Source organism: Lithobates pipiens, unplaced genomic scaffold (assembly GCF_037356315.1).
Source record: "Lithobates pipiens isolate NorthernLeopardFrog02 unplaced genomic scaffold, aLitPip1_a1.2 Scaffold_13, whole genome shotgun sequence".
NCBI classification, from domain to species: Eukaryota; Metazoa; Chordata; class Amphibia; order Anura; family Ranidae; genus Lithobates; species Lithobates pipiens.
The window spans coordinates 62,593,563-62,610,946 of record NW_027507718.1 but is presented as its reverse complement, the minus strand read 5'-3'; the positions used below and the strand labels follow the sequence as shown (position 1 = coordinate 62,610,946).

At 41.3% G+C, this 17,384-nt stretch overlaps 1 protein-coding gene across 2 annotated transcripts in view; it reads left to right on the top strand.

Moving 5' to 3' along the window:
* Positions 1 to 358: 358 nt before the first annotated feature.
* TEK (TEK receptor tyrosine kinase) overlaps positions 359 to 17,384 on the top strand; it is a 166,951-nt gene continuing 149,925 nt past the window's right edge. The window contains exons 1-2 of one of the 2 annotated variants that reach the window (XM_077475146.1): positions 359 to 575; positions 3,803 to 3,890. Coding sequence is in view for 1 of the 2 variants with exons in the window: in XM_077475145.1 (XP_077331271.1) it covers positions 524 to 575 (52 nt within the window). In the remaining variant the exon portion in view is untranslated. The remainder of the gene's footprint in view (positions 576 to 3,802; positions 3,891 to 17,384) is intronic. The other variant, XM_077475145.1, reaches the window with a different exon arrangement.

Sequence of the window (17,384 nt, the reverse complement as noted above, 5' to 3'; positions counted from 1 at the left end):
CAGGGCATTACGGTGTGTTTATTTTATTTTTTCCATACTTCAGCTATAAGCACTGAACATTTTTAAGAGAAAATGTGATGTAATGCTAAAACTGAGTAATTATAGAGAACTGAACCATTCGTGTTTTTTGTTGTTATTGTAGTCTTTTACAGCTCCTTTTTTTTAAGTTCCACCTATTTGCTGCTAGGAAAACTCATTAATGGCTCGCTATAGCTTCTTATCGCTTCTCCTGCCTTACTCCACTGACTATATTTTCCACATACTGTCAGATTTTCTAGTACAAAATACCTTAAAGATCCTGCCTTTCACATCCTAATCTAAAAAGGAAACAGGAAAAAGGAACTTAAACTCCCTGTGCTTAGACAGCAGGGAGACAGTAGTAGAGCAGTGTCCATGGGAAAGCAGGGAAAAACTACTGCATGTTAGAGCACAGCACACAAACCCACAACAAGCATTGATAGTATGTGAGTGGCACTCTTTCTATGAACGCCTGTGGAAATTGGATGGATATATTCTGGAAAGCATGGATTTTTTAGCATTTTTTGCTCTCTTTTTATCTGGACTGATGACCTCAGGTAAGAAAAGAGTACTGTTTTGTATATATACAGTATTTATGGTATGTAACATAGGCTTATTTTATACTGGGGTCTCCAAAACAACCAAAAACTAAGACAAGTAGGCATAACGTTTAACAGATAGTTCATGGTTAATGCTAAGGATAATTTCAGATGCTATAGAAAGAGTATATTACATTACCGTACTATTAACTACTGATCTGTGTTTCACATATGATGTCTGAAGTAAACGTCACCGTTGTGTGCCACAAGTCATGACAAGTTATATTTATCACATTTCCAGTCCATAGAATGGGTGTATTTATTCAGTTTGGTGCTACATTTGTTATTTAAAATTGTATTAACCCCCCCAAGAAAAAAAAAAGTATGATATTGCAAATGATCTCTAAATGTAGCGGCTGTATTTATTTATTTATTTATTTATTCCTTATTGTCAATAAGGTAATCTGGCCAGTAAGTCTGTTATCTTCAGCTTCCTTTAACATGCCCATCTGTTCAGGCAAAAGTGTCAGTTAGAGGATTGAAAACAAACTATTGGACACTGACAGGGGTGCTTACATTATCGTTTTTTTTTTTATTCATTTAGATAAAACTTTTATCGCTAAAGGAAAAAGGCTGTTTCTGTAACTGCTTAAAACATGTTAGCTGGAGTTTATTTTACTTTGTTAGTCAAATACATCTAAATCTACTAATAAATCCAATACTACCCCCTCTCATGATTGCCAGTGCTGCTGTCCAAGGGTGTCTCCATATCTCTTCCATCCAGAGTGGAGACACCCTAAAGCCCCATAAACACTATCAGATTTTCTGATGATTTTTGTCTTCAGATTTACCAAAACCATGCAGTGCAAGGGCTTGCCTGATTGCATACACATTGAAACTCCTGAGGTTTGACCTCAAATTATATGGTTTTGGTAAATCTGAAGACAAAAATCAGCAGAAAATCTAATAGGGTGTATGGGGCCTAAGACAGGAAGTGTGTTACCAGGCAGATCACCGGTGAAAATGAAACAAGCCTAAAAAAAGAAAACCAATGCAGCCACCACATTTAAGATTCGGTAGCTGCAAAATATTACTTTTTTTTTTTTTTTTTTACTTTCATACTGCTTTAAGCTGCAATTCTGTGAACATGGCAGGCTTAGGTATGAAAAGCGTGCTAACAAGAAAATAACATGTTGCCTATCAGCTCTCCATTGTAATTTCTGCATGGCAGAGTTAAAAATGAAACAAAGAATCTGTTTCCGAAATGTTCCCGTTAGCACGCATGAGTTACACCGAGGACCCATTTTGGAAGTAAAAAACAATGGCCTATAAAACATGTTTGGACCAACTATTGTAAAACTGCATAGTTTTTTGTCTCGCTTTCCAAGTTATGTTGCAGCGATAAATGCGTGTTTAACTGGTACAGTATTAAACTGCGGAAGTTCACAGTAAAGACTGTGATTACTTTTTTAAGACAATTCTATTTGCACAAGCAAAGATCTTTTAACTATAGCTTGTGTGATAATGCATTCATATGCTAATATATGTTTCCTTAACCACTTCAGCCCTGGAAGGATTTATCCCCTTAATGACCAGGCCATTTTTTTTGCGATACGGCACTGCATCACTTTAACTGACAATTGTGCGTTCATGCGACATTATACTCAAACAAAAAATGATTTTTTCTTTTTTCCCCCCACAAATAGAGCTTTCTTTTGGTGGTGTTTGATCACCTCTGCGGTTTTAATTTTTTGCGCTATAAACAAAAAAGACAATTTTGAAAAAAAATCTATATTTTTTACTTTTTGCTATAATAATAATAATAAAAAAAAATCAAACAAATTTCTTCATCCGTTTAGGCCAATATGTATTCTACATATTTTTGGTAATAAATTGCAATAAGCGTATATTGATTCATTTGCGCAAAAGTTATAGTGTCTACAAAATAGAGGATTGATTGATGGCATTTTTATTATAATTTTTTTTTTTTTACTAGTAATGAAGGTGATCAGCGATTTTTAGCGGGGCTGCATCATTGCGGCAGACAGATCGGACACTTTTGACACTTTTTGGGACGAGTGACATTTATACAGCGATCAGAGCTAAAAATAGCCACTGATCACTGTATAAATGGCACTGGCAAGGAAGGGGTTAGCACTAGGGGGGGAGACCATGGGGTTAAGTGTTCCTTAGGGAGGTGTTTCTAACTGTGGGGGGAGGGAACTGACTGGGAGTAGAGAGAGATCGCTGTTCCTGATTACTAGGAACAGCTGATCTCTCTCTGTCCTATTCTGTCAGAATGGGGATCTGTTTGTTTACATCCCCATTCTGGCTCTCTGTGGCCACTGGCCACGCGCAGCTGCTCCAGTTTTGTGCCGCAGGCACGCATCCTATTGCTCTTAAAACGGCCGACGTACACCTAGGCCGATTTGGGCAGCCAAGCCAACCTGCCGCAGTATAATGACGGTGGCTGGTCGGCAAGCAGTTAAACTAAGAAAAACAAACAGGCCAAAACTTTTTATTTTAAGTTTTAGAAAGGATCATTTAGAACCTCTGTTTGCTTTTTATTGCTACTTACACTATATTGGCAAAAGTATTGGGACACCTGCCTTAAAACACACCTGAACTTTAATGGCATCTCAGTCTTAGTCCGTAGGGTTCAATATTGAGTTGGCCCACCCTTTGCAGATATAACAGCTTCAACTCTTCTGGGAAGTCTGTCCACAAGGTTTAGGAATGTGTCTATGGGAATAATTGATCATTCTTCCAAAAGTGTTTTTGTGAGGTCAGGCATTGATGTTGGACAAGAAGGCCTGGTTCACAGTTTCTGCTTTAATTCATCTTAAAGGTGTTCTATCGGCTTGAGGTCAAGACTCTGTGCAGGCCAGTCAAGTTCTTCGACCCCAAACTCGCTCTTCCATGTCTTTATGGACCTTGCTTGTGTGTAGCCTACCTGCATCAAAAGGTGTATGCACTATTTTTAGTAACGCAATGCACCATAATGCACATTAGTGTGTTACCTTGTGTCATGGTGTGCTTCAAGCAGGTGAATTGGGGTACCATTAGGAATAAATGCACCGCAACACAATACACATAATATGCATTTTTGCAAGTTAACACAAAGCAACAATAGAGTGCTGAAAGGCAAAAATTACTGTGAGGTATTAATGTCTGGGTACTCACTGGGAAGATTTTCCCACACTACCTTTAATGGTGACACAATAAGTGTCATGTTTTTTTTTTAGGAAATTGTCAAGTTCAGGAAATGAGAGGAAGTCTCCTCAAACCAGAGGTTCTAAGCCTTCATCAGTCTAAAACTAAAACCCAAAAAAGGTATGCTGGATTAGGGTTTTGAAGTCAATCCCAATGATTTAAACCAAATATGTTGCTCTATACTGTATGTAATGAAATACTTTTTTATGTCTTGCTTTTAATTATATCATACCAGCAAGGTGTAACCTCAAACACTTCCTTGACTTACTCAGTACATCTGCAGTGTTGTCACCCTTTCCTGCATATTTCTAGAGTAATCATTACTTGTGTAGGAGGATTGAAAAAACATGTATTATAAAAATTGACCTATCATGCCAGGTCCACTTACCCTGAGAAAATTGTACATTTTCCCTGTTTAAACATTTGATACATTTTTTATTTTCTATTGGGAATAAAATATGCATTTATGAGAATTGCAAATCTCTGCATTTTGTTTTTCTGTAGATTTTACACGACGTCCCAACTTTTTTGGAATTGCAGGCGTAAATTTACAATATGTTAACCACCAAATACTTGGGAAAAGCTTGACACCCACAACAAAATGCAGTACAGTAAAACCTTGGTTTGAGAGTAACTTGGTTTGAGAGCATTTTGCAAGTCAAGCAAAAAATTTTGACTTGATATACAAGAGATGTCTTGATATACAAGCAGCCAGGGCCATCTTTAACATTGATTGGACCCCGGGCAAAACTTTTCTTGGTCCCCCACCCCTCCATGCAGTTTTTACTCTCCACCTGCTCTGAGACATACAATAAATAGCAGCTAGACTCAAAATCAGTTTACTGAATCAGATCAGGCAGCTATTGCAATTGGTTGCCAGAGGTTACAGTGTACTATTACTGCTCACCGACTGGTTGCTAGAGGTTACAGCTCACTGGTTAGTTGTTAGAGGTTACAGCACAGTTACTGCTTGATGATTGGTTGCTAGAGATTACTGTGGATATGACCTCAGGGGGGAATGATATACATATAAATGCCGCCGGCCGCACTGAGATATTGGGACACAGCACAGGACTAAAACCTCAAGGGGTGAGGGAATTTAAACCAGGATAGTTGGCAAGTATGAAGCAGCTGCTTTGGGCCCCACAACAATGACAGGGCCCGGGGCAGCTTCCCCTTTTGCCCTGCCTTAAAAACGGCCCTGCTAGCAGCGTCACGTCACAGCTGAGTGTAAAAGAGAAGAGAGGCGCCTCTAAGTGTAGCAATATGGTTACATTTAATGAAGGTACATTTAGCAACTCACATGACTGATGATTAATGATGATCTAAGTATGCAGGCATCCGGGATAAAGCTGTCCACATAGACCATCCTCTGCACCGTCATCAACATCGTCCCTTCTACGCTGAGCTCCATGAGTGGTTCAATCACTCTACTGCAGGGTAGTCTTCCCGGTCACGATTGCAGACTGAAAGCGGTGAGAGCCAGTGGTGCAGAGGATGGTCTTTGTGGACAGCTTTACCCCAGGTGCCTGCATACTTAGATGTGCCTCTTTTAACTATTTTAATCATCAACCATGTGAGTTGCTAAATGTTGTACCTTCATTAAATGTAACCATATTACTACACTTAGAGGCGCCTCTCTTCTCTTTTATACCCTGTAGCTCCTGCTGGATTTTGCTTCTAATCCCCTTGTGGAGGCTTCCATTTGTGGATGAACATTTTATGGTTACACAACCTATCACATTGCTATAATCTTTTTATATAGACTTTAAACTGAAGGACTTATGAATAAATGGTTGTGGAACGAATCATTTGAGTTTCCATTATTTCTTATGAGGAAATTCGCTTTGATATACTTTGTGCTTTGGATTACAAGCATGTTTCTGGAACTAATTATGCTTGCAATCCAAGGTTTTACTGTATAGTTAAAATAATATGCTGCAGAACCTGGTAATTAATGTATAATATAAGGACATACTTTTAGTAGGATCACTCAGTTGAATCTAAATAGATTCCCAAGGGCTCTTTCACATGAACGATAAAAACATGTGACTTAGTCACGCTTTTACCAATCCTGACCACCCAGCTCAATGTTATCATTGCATCCGGATGAGGCTGTACACATGCTACAGCCTAGATGCTTTGCAGCATCCATTAAGGTCAATGGGAGCGCCCCATAATCCCCCCTCCCTTTTGAATAACTAGCAGCCACTGCTGTACTGGCATTTGCCCTGCCCATCACTTTTCAGAGGGTAGTAGACACTGCTTTCAATCTGAAAGACCCCTAATGTGTCCCCAGTGTCACAAACTCTCATAGGCTTGCTCAGGGGGTGCTGATTCCCCCTACTGCCCGAGCTCCCCCTCCCCCACACCTGCAGTGCCCTTGACTTACCTCCTCTCCCCCCAGCTGCTGTGGGGGATGTTTCAGGATGGAGAGTGGGAGCAGGGGCTAGTCAATGTCATTTACCAGCCCATTCCTTTTCCATATAAACACAGTGAACACACTCACTGCATTCATTCATAAATGAAGCATAGTAAACTGTTTACTATGCCTCAATTTGTGAATGAACAGGAAGCTGCTCAGCATGGAACACTTCCCATTCATTCTCTGTCCAGTGCAGCTGAGGCTGCAGAGAAAGGCACGTGTGCTTGAGTTTTGGGCTGCCCACCTAATGCAATAGGCTGCGCACACACCTCTGCTTACTCTAAATTAAAAAGAGGATTGCTTCATCTTCTGTTTTGCAGGTCTTAACACTGAGAGACCTTCACTGGCTGACCTTAGGTATACAGTATATTTTGTGCTGCAATCCCCTATAATCTGGCATTTGTTGTGATCTGTATTAATAATTCAATGCTGGTTGTGACTGGCAGCTTTTCAAAATATACCAACCTGTTTGCCATCCCCACATGCACAGCTCAGTGTACATTCTCGGCCCACTATGGCATCCAAATGATTGAAGGTGTCAGTGCTGGCTGGGGATGTCACAATTTTTAAGTGGAGGTGAATGTTTGTGGAGTTCAGAGTTGCTTTAAAGTGCAATTAAATTGCATATCTCTTCTGCAATAAAAAGAAAAGCTGCTTGCAGTGAATAACAGCAGAGCTTTAGCTCTGCTTTAAGGCTCTTCTGCAGTCTACACTTCTGAGAGTTTGCAATCCTATGACGCTTCATTAGACACAATAGTGATGTAGGGGTCAGAGGATGGAACCACAACACTACCAGAAGTTTCCAATATCAGAAAAAAAATTAGACTGCAGTGCTGCCTGCAGGGTAGGTAGAAGACACGGGCTGCTGTAGGGGAGACTATAATGCCGCGTACACACGGCCGGACTTTTCGATAGCAAAGGTCCGACGGAACAAATCTGTCAGACAGTTCAATCGTGTGTGGGCTTCATCTCACCTTTGCTGACGAAAAATCAGACGGACTTTAGATTTAGAACATGTTTCAAATCTTTCCGACAGACTCGAGTCCCGTCGAAAAATCCATTCATCTGTATGCTAGTCCGACGGACAAAAACCGACGCTAGGGCAGCTATTGGCTACTGGCTATGAACTTCCTTATTCTAGTCCTGTCGTACGCCATCACGGTCTAATCCATCAGACATTGGTGTGATTGTGTGTGTCCAAGTCCATTCGTTTGGAAAGTCCATCGGGAAGACCGTCAGACCTAGTCTGTGTACTTTCCTTTATCATTTTTTTTTTCTGACAAGGCCAATTTGGAGGGAATAATTACAGTAGTATTTCTTTCTTTTTTTTTTTATCAGAATAAAGTTTATTAACAACAACTTTTAACAGTACAATAAAGAATGCACATTCCAAAGTATTACATTTATACAATACCTTCACAGAATGCAAAGTAGAATAATGTTCTTATAAAGAGCCAACGCAGGTTTATAAAACAGACTGAACCTGAGATGGCATTAGTCGTTCTATCTCACAGTGTATGCATCCCTAGATATGGTTTAGGAAGACATTCTTATCATATCATATCATATCAAAGCTGCAGCTGAAACTCCTTCAGTGCAGTCACCCCTATCAGTCCTTACCGCCTGTCTGGAGGAGATAAAGGAGTGGATGGAACAAAATTTCTTGCAACTAAATAGCTCCAAAACTGAGTTTATTATGATTGGAACATCTCACCAGATTAAATCATCGCTGATAACAAGTATTGCCTTTTCAGGCTCTAAAATTCCAGTTTCGTCTGTTGTCACTAATCTTGGTGTAAAAATGGATTCCCAACTCACTTTTGAAGCTCATATAAATCAAGTATGCAAGACTTCTTTCTACCACCTTCGTAATATCTCTAAACTTCGTCCTATCCTTTCTTTTTCCGATGCTGAAAGATTGATTCATGCCTTTGTCTCCTCCAGGCTGGATTATTGCAACGCACTTCTCATTGGGATTCCGAGAAAGAGCATGCAGAGGTTGCAATACGTTCAAAACTCTGCAGCGAGGATCCTAATGAGAGTGCGGAAGCATGAGCATATCACTCCAATTTTAAAATCTCTTCATTGGCTGCCGGTCTCTACAAGGATTGAGTATAAGGTCTCTCTTCTTGTGCATCAATGCATACATGGACAAGCTCCACCTTATCTTAAGGAACTTCTTAGATTGCAAAATCTACCGCGTTCCCTTCGCTCAACTAATTTGAATTGTTTAGAGGTTCCAAAAACTAGGTTGAAAACCATGGGAGATAGGGCTTTTTGTGCTGCTGCCCCACGTCTGTGGAATGCTTTGCCTGATAGTCTGAGGGTTTCTCAGTCTACTGAAAATTTTAAAAAGGGGTTGAAGACTTTTCTTTTTAGCAAATGTTTTGTAAATTAAGCGGTTTGTTTGTTTTTATTGTAATTATGTAGCACTTTGAGGTCTTTTGATGGAAAGTGCATTATAAATAAAATTTATTATTATTATTATTATTATTATATCTCTTCCCCGGTACTTTAAATGAAGCTCACTCCAAGGGTGAAGACACACTGAGCGGTTGAGTTCCCATGTTAAGTCAATAGCCTGTCAAGAATTAGGTCTAATGGAGCCAAACCAGGGGTAGCTAGCCAGCATCCCCAGATATTATTAAATCGGGTCGGGCTGCCTCTATGCTGATATATCAAGCAACTCATATCTAAAAGTTAATCCCATATTAGTTAACCGCATCTCTAAAGTTGGAGAGGTTTGAGAGATCTAATGTTGCAAGATCAGCTTTCCAGCTTGGAACAGTGCTCTGTACACCGTCTCTTTGACATATTTGCCCGTTATAACCTCATCCAGTATACCCAATAAGCATGGTTTACGGTCAAGAGAGACAGTTACTTGAAAAGTTTTGTTGATGGTGTTTACTATGCCAGTTCAAAAGTGGTGCAACTTTGGGCACCGCCAAAGGAAATAAATCAGGTGCGCATTAGCTCCCTTTCATCTTGCACACAATGGGTCTGGGTGGAGTCCAAGAACAAACAATTTAAGTGGGGTTAAATGAATCTACAGTAGTATTTCTATACTTATCAAATATCTGTAGCTGTAAAATATTTTATAAAAAAAAAACCTGATTCTATGTCCAGTTTGTAATTAAAAAAACAAAAACAGCATTTTAATTTCTGTCTGTGTTGCTGTTGGAGACTTCCCCTTACTGCCTGTCTGACATTGTCAGAGGGAGAGCATGTTATGGGAAATCTTTCCACTCAATCTCCAATAGAACATGACAGAGTTTTTTTAACTTTAACAGATATTTTATTCGGTTTTTTTTTTCATAGTAAAAAAGTCAGTACTAGCTCAATTTACTAACATATATTGTTATATTCCATTTAAAGAATAGCTAGACCCGAAACCAAAAATATAATATACTGCAGCTCACAGCCCATAGATGTGCTGGCTGTGTTCGTTTATTTTTTTATTTTTTATTTTAAATACATGCTAATCCTGCCAGAAATAGTGTCCTTGTCACTTCCTGTGAGCTATATACTACAAGGAATGCAATAAGAAGTGTAAGAACGAAAATAGGGTGGCTAAAAAAAGACTACAAGAGACATATAGCAGAGGACAGTAAGAAAAATCCCAAGGAATTCTTTAGATATATGAACAGTAAAAAAGCAAAATCAGAGCACATTGGCCCCATAAAAGACAATGATCGGAGGATGGTTACAGATGACACAGAGAAGGCAACTGTACTAAATGCTTTCTTCTCCTTAATTTTTACACAGGGAAATGAGGGGTGTATTGACCAGGACGGTATTGTTAGTAACACATCACATGACATACCCTCATAGCTAACAGAGGTCGGAGTCAAGGAAAGACTAGATAAGCTTGTCTTAATAAATCACCAGGACCGGATGGCTTACACCCGACTGTCCTCAAAGAATTCAGTTGGGTTATAGCTAGACCATGGTTCCTAATCTTTATGGAGAGCACACTGACAGGAATTGTATCAGCTGATTGGAGAAAAGCCAATGTGGTACCAATATTAAAAAAAAGGCATAGACATATTCAGAGGAACTGCAGGCCGGTCAGCCTAACATCAATAGTAGGTAAATTATTGGAGGGGATGACAAGGGACTATATCTGAGAATTTGGCGCTTATACCTATATGTGGGGACTAGTAGTGTGTTGGTGTATAAAAATGTATTGTATTGTATAGGTCAATTTTCACATGTGTGGCAATATATAATTCTTAAAGTGCTGACTAATTTTGGGCCAAAGTGTATATAATATATATTTTCCAGCGTGCTGGTTCAAAACCCAAAATTTTAAAATTAAATGAAAATTAAATAAAAATACAATAAACTCAAAGTGCACGCCAATGGCAACAGGTTACAATGTAGCAAACCATATAACTTATTAATCTAAATAGCAATATGCAGTTATTAAAGTGTTAATCTAAATGGCAATATGCAGTTATTAAAGTGCGCGTGCAAATAAATTCTTACAGACCTATAGGTGAAGACTAATTGTGATAGCTGGTGGATTAGTCGTGAAAAAAGAATATTAAAGTATATTACGTATACTGTGGTGCCAAACTATAATAAATAAACATATATGAAATATCACGGTGGTAGCATAAACTGGTCTGATAGTGATGCTTTACATAAATTAGTATAAAATTAATAAAAATTAAAAATTAAAATACCATCTACATGAAGCATAAATGTGCTAAAATGATAAAACCCAGAAAAATTAAATAAAATTAAAAAATCCAAAAAAAAAAAAAAAAAAAAAAAAAAAAAAAAAAAAACGTGCAAAATTAGTGCAAGAAAATGTGCAAACAATGCAGGCAAATTTTAAACATTGGACGTGATGGAGCAAGTCTCTATTGGGTGGCGGAAAAAACCGCAGGTGCAGAGAAGGAGGGGGGTGATGTTTTCCAACTGTGTTCTTCACATTCGGTGGCTTAAAAGGGTGTTAAAATTATTATGCTCTCACCAGAAGGAGGACCCCATCCGGGGTGGATCAACATTCACAATATTAGCTATTGTGCGGCTCTCTGGCTTCCTTCCACTTTAAAGATTAGGGATCCCTCGTTCCTCCGTGAGTAGCAATAAGCCCCGTTTATATGGAGTAGAGAAGAGGCACAACCATAGTGTGATACCGTTTTTAAAGAATTTTATTGCAGAAAATAGTTAAAAAATTACTCACAAACAACTGGTTTAAAAGTGCGGTGTGTACAGCTTTTAAAATTCCCGCTGTTGCAATCTCCGTCTGAGCTCGAGGTGTACGCTGCCTGGCCACGCCCTACGCGTTTCGTCACATGGACGTCATCCAGATGACGTCCATGTGACGAAACGCGTAGGGCGTGGCCAGGCAGCGTACACCTCGAGCTCAGACGGAGATTGCAACAGCGGGAATTTTAAAAGCTGTACACACCGCACTTTTAAACCAGTTGTTTGTGAGTAATTTTTTAACTATTTTCTGCAATAAAATTCTTTAAAAACGGTATCACACTATGGTTGTGCCTCTTCTCTACTCCATATAAACGGGGCTTATTGCTACTCACGGAGGAACGAGGGATCCCTAATCTTTAAAGTGGAAGGAAGCCAGAGAGCCGCACAATAGCTAATATTGTGAATGTTGATCCACCCCGGATGGGGTCCTCCTTCTGGTGAGAGCATAATAATTTTAACACCCTTTTAAGCCACCGAATGTGAAGAACACAGTTGGAAAACATCACCCCCCTCCTTTTCTGCACCTGCGGTTTTTTCCGCCACCCAATAGAGACTTGCTCCATCACGTCCAATGTTTAAAATTTGCCTGCATTGTTTGCACATTTTCTTGCACTAATTTTGCACGTTTTTTTTTTTTTTTTTTTTTTTTTTTTTTTTTTTTTTTTTGGATTTTTTAATTTTATTTAATTTTTCTGGGTTTTATCATTTTAGCACATTTATGCTTCATGTAGATGGTATTTTAATTTTTAATTTTTATTAATTTTATACTAATTTATGTAAAGCATCACTATCAGACCAGTTTATGCTACCACCGTGATATTTCATATATGTTTATTTATTATAGTTTGGCACCACAGTATACGTAATATACTTTAATATTCTTTTTTCACGACTAATCCACCAGCTATCACAATTAGTCTTCACCTATAGGTCTGTAAGAATTTATTTGCACGCGCACTTTAATAACTGCATATTGCCATTTAGATTAACACTTTAATAACTGCATATTGCTATTTAGATTAATAAGTTATATGGTTTGCTACATTGTAACCTGTTGCCATTGGCGTGCACTTTGAGTTTATTGTATTTTTATTTAATTTTCATTTAATTTTAAAATTTTGGGTTTTGAACCAGCACGCTGGAAAATATATATTATATACACTTTGGCCCAAAATTAGTCAGCACTTTAAGAATTATATATTGCCACACATGTGAAAATTGACCTATACAATACAATACATTTTTATACACCAACACACTACTAGTCCCCACATATAGGTATAAGCGCCATATCTATTACCCCCCTTTGTCTTTGCATCGTTCCACCCGTGGGTGGAAATCAATAGAGGCTGCTCTTACCTTTTAACTTTTCTTTTCTTTTCCTTTCTACATTCACTCTTAAGGATCCATAGCGCAACCCACCCCCCAGTTATACATATCTGAGAATTTGCTGATGGATACAATATCATTAGTGTTAATCAGCATGGGTTTACGAAAGGTCTTTCTTGCCAGCCTAATCTTTTACCATACTATGAGGAAGTGAGCTGCCATCTAGATAGGGGGAGGCCTATGGATGTGGTGTGTCTGGATTTTGCAAAATCATTCACGAAAGTTCCCCATAAATGCTTAAACTGTAATGCCAGGAAAAAATTTAACTCCTCTGAAAACATAAGAAGACAACCCCCTCATTTTTGGATTTTTTTTTTATACCTTTTTCGTTAATTTTATTCTGGACTTCCATCCCACAGTGCTGTGCCGAGGTTCATCACTTCCATGGTTCTCCTTCCCCTTGTCTTCTCCTGGGACCTGTGTGTCCCCAGAAAATGCCAGGACCATTCAGAAAATGCAGCGCACCTCGTGCATGCGCAGTAGGGAACAGGCTGTAAAGCTTGAAACTCTTCCTGTTTCTCTTAGTAAGGATGACGTCGCCTGCACCCGGAGCCAATGGACGGGTCGGCTTCGGGTGCCGACTTTTTAACACAGGAAATTTCACGCTGGAACTATACTATAATCTACAAGCTGAGGTCTGCAGGCATGGACCATAAGGTTTGTCCTTGGTTAGAAAATGGTTACAGGGGCGCATCCAAAAGGTAGTGATAAATAACGTGTGCTCACTCTGGAGTGGTAAGTGGGTTACCACCATACCTCCTAACCACCCCAGATTGGCTGGGACCATCCCAGAAATTGATCTATGTCTCGGGATCCCGGCCAATAATAGCAATATCCCAGAGCAGAGCTAAGGGCCTGAACACGTTCCAGCCATTGGCTCAATTGAAATTACTGGCAGGTGCGCGCTGGCACAGGCTTTTTTTCAGCCGACACTGCTCACTTCTCCCTGCATCTCCATGTCAGCGCTGCTGACTCCACCTTCCCCCTCCGGCACTCTGTGGACCCAGAGGCAGCCTGACCAATTGGATGCTGCCCTGGGCAAACATGCAGACCGAGTGTCAGCAGGTCCGGGGAGCGGGACAGCACCCGGCTGAGGGCTCCAGGAGGCGGGGGTAAAGAGCCGTGAGGGCGGCCAGAACTCAGGGTTCAAGTCCTGGGGAAAAAAGTGTGGGAACTCCCACCCAAGATCCACTCACCCCCCAAAAAAAAAAAAAAAAATGATACGCTCATATGCACAAATGCTTCAAAAGTGGTATTTTTCATCCAATTTTTGTATTGTGTGTATGAAGCTTAACCGTTAGTACATTAAAAAAAGCAATCCTCAAACATAAATACGGTAATTCTCTGAATAATCAGCATTCATTCAATTGTGCTTCCATGCACATATGAACATCATGTTCTGATCTTTATTGGGGAATTTTATTTTGTATATAGAGTGTTTATGTGGTGTTTACACTTTTCATTGAACAGAGTTTGGATAACACAGGTTTAAACGGAAAGGTCATAAATGAACTGCGCATTATCTGGATAGAATGCTTGGGGAGATAGTGATGTGTCCCTGCTTAGGAGATGTATGTTACGTTGGGGGGCTGCAAACTCTGCAGGGCTCCAACAAACACTCGCTGCTATTCCAACCGTTCACATATTTCCACATAAACTTCCCTCCTGGCATTAAACTTTGCCAGGTATTGTGCTCAGCTTACCACCCCAAACGGATGTTCCTCCCTCAGCTCACCTCTCTCCCTGCATGTCCTGTGAGGAGAATAGCTGTGCTCCTCCTCTGGGTTCTCTCATTATATGGCACTGAAGATAAAGGAGGGGGGGATTCAGCGGGACACACAGAGTAAGTATGCAGGAGACTGGGGGGGGTGGAGATGAGGAGACAGAAAATCAGGAGGGGCCGGCGGGGAGGAGCGCATCACAAGAGGTCTGACTAAATACAATCTCTTAGCAGCAGGGAGCTGATCTACCCATCAGCTAGCTGTGATTGACAGGTAGATTGAAGCGGAAGCTGTCATGGGGCCCCCTACTGGCAATGCCTGAATGGTCAGGTGTACGGCACTTACTATTGCAAGCTGTGTCGGCGGCTGCTGGTGTAGCACCTGCCACACAGCTCGCATACTTCAAAGTCTTTCAGGACACGGCTGCTAACGGGAACTGAGTTCCTGTTGTGGAAAAAGTACAGGAACTCCGTTCCCATGCGTTTCCGCAGGACTTGAGCCCTGCCAGAACTGATTGCTCTGGTGCTGGGAGAAGAGCTCAAAAGGCCTCCCAGCCCAGTACCAATGGACAGGCTGACCGGACGATGATGGGCAGGAGATGCAGGCAGCCAGAGACAGCAGGAGATCCGCTGGATGGAGCAGTTCTGTGACCTCCTGTGACCACCCAGCTATGAGAACAGGCTCTGCGCACTGCATGGAAGGTACGGTGTCAAACACACACACAATCACACAATGATCTCTCTCACTTCCCTCTTTCCCTCTTCCCCCCTACCCCCCTACCCCCCTCTTCTTCCCCTCCCCTTCTCTCCCCCGCCCTTCTCCCCCTCCCTCCTCCCACCCCACAACCCTGTACTCAGTACGTAGCGCAACCCTGAACTCAGTACGTAGCGCAACCCTGAACTCAGTACATAGCACAACCCTGCACCCAGTACATAGCACAACCCTGCACCCAGTACATAGCACAATCCTGCTCTCAGTACGTAGCGCAGCCCGCAACCCTGCACTCTTTATTTAGCGCACCCTGCAACCCTGCACTCTTTATTTAGCACACCTCACGACCCTGCACTCAGTACATAGCGCAACCTTGCACTCTGAAAATTGCACACCCCTCAACCCTGCACTCAGTACGTAGCGCAACCCTGCACTCAGTGCATAGCGCACCCCTCAACCCTGCATTCTTTACATAAGGCACCTTGCAACCCTCCACTCAGTACTTAGAGCAACCCTGCACTCTGTACGCAGCATGCCTCTCAACCCGGCACTCTGTATATAGCATGCCCCTCAACCCTGCACTCTGTACGTTGTGTGCCCCTCAACCCTGCACTCTGTACGTTGTGCGCCCCTTAAGCCTGCACACTGTACGTAGCGCGCCCCTCAACCCTGCACACTGTACGTAGCGCGCCCTGCACACTGTACGTAGCGTGTCCCTCAATCCTGAACTCTGTACCTAGCGCGCCCTGCACTCTGTACATAGCACACCCTGCAACCCTACACTCAGTACATAGCGCACCCCCCAACCCTGCACTCAGTACGTAGCACAACCCTTCACTCAGTCTGTAGCGCACCCCACAACCCTGCTCTCCTTATGTAGTAAAAGAATGTAGTAAAAAAATGCAGATTCCAAACACTCCTGACCCCTGCATTCTGTGCATTACACCCTCCTTACCCCTGCATTCTGCGCATTACACACTCCCAACCCCTGCGTTTTGTGCATTACACACTTCCGACCCTTGCATTCTGTGCATTACATACTCCCGACTCCTGCGTTCTGTGCATTACCCACTCCTGACCCCTGCGCTCTGTACATTACACACCTAAATTTTGCCACGGTAAGTGCCCCAGTTTGTCCTTTGCCCCAAGTTTCCCTCATTGGGAAGTTCAAAAGTCGGGAGGTATGGGTACCACAAGCTTCTGTCTTGGGGCCAATTCTGTTTAATTCATTCATAAATGACATAGAGGAAGAGATATATAGCTTAATCTCAGTTTTTGCGGACTATACAAAAATAAACTGGGCAATAACTTCACAGCAGGATATAGATATTTTACAGAAAGACCTAAACAAAATGGGGTTATTCTGGACAAATGTAAAATAATGCACTTGGGGGCTAAGAACTTAATGCCAACTACTCATTGGAGGGAGAACCTCTGGGGGAGTCAAGGATGGAGAAAGATCAGGGGTTCCTAGTAGAAGACAGACTGAGCAATAGTATGCAATGTTATGCTACAGCTACCAAAGCCGGCAGAATATTAGCATGCATAAAAAAGGGGATATACTCCAGAGATAAAACTATAATACTGCCACTTTATAAAACTCTGGTCCGGCCACATCTGGAGTATTCCATCCAGTTCTGGTCACCAGTCCTCAGAAGGGATGTGCTGGAGCTGAAGAGAGTCGAAAGAAGAGCAACTAAATTAATAAGGGGACTGGGGGACCTCAAATATGACGAGTGACTACAAGCACTAAATTCATTGTTGCTGAAGAAAAGACGATTGAGAGGGGACATGATAGTGATTTACAAATACCTCAATGGTGATCCCAGCATAGGAAAAAAAGTTATTCAATCTCAGGGGGTGTAAGAGGACATGGGGCCACAAAATGAGTTTGGAGGAGAAAAGGTTTAACCTTAAGCTGCTCAGGGGGTTTTTCACTGTTAGGGCAATAGAGATGTTGAACTCTTCCACAATTGGTGGTGTCAGCGGAGAGTATTGATATTTATAGACTCTTGGGCATGCATCTTAACCACCTTCAGACCGGACCATTTTGCTGGTCAATGACCAGAGGTCTTTTTACAATTTGGCACTGCGCTGCTTTAACTGGTAATTGCGCGGTCATGCAATGTTTACCCAAACAAAATTTGC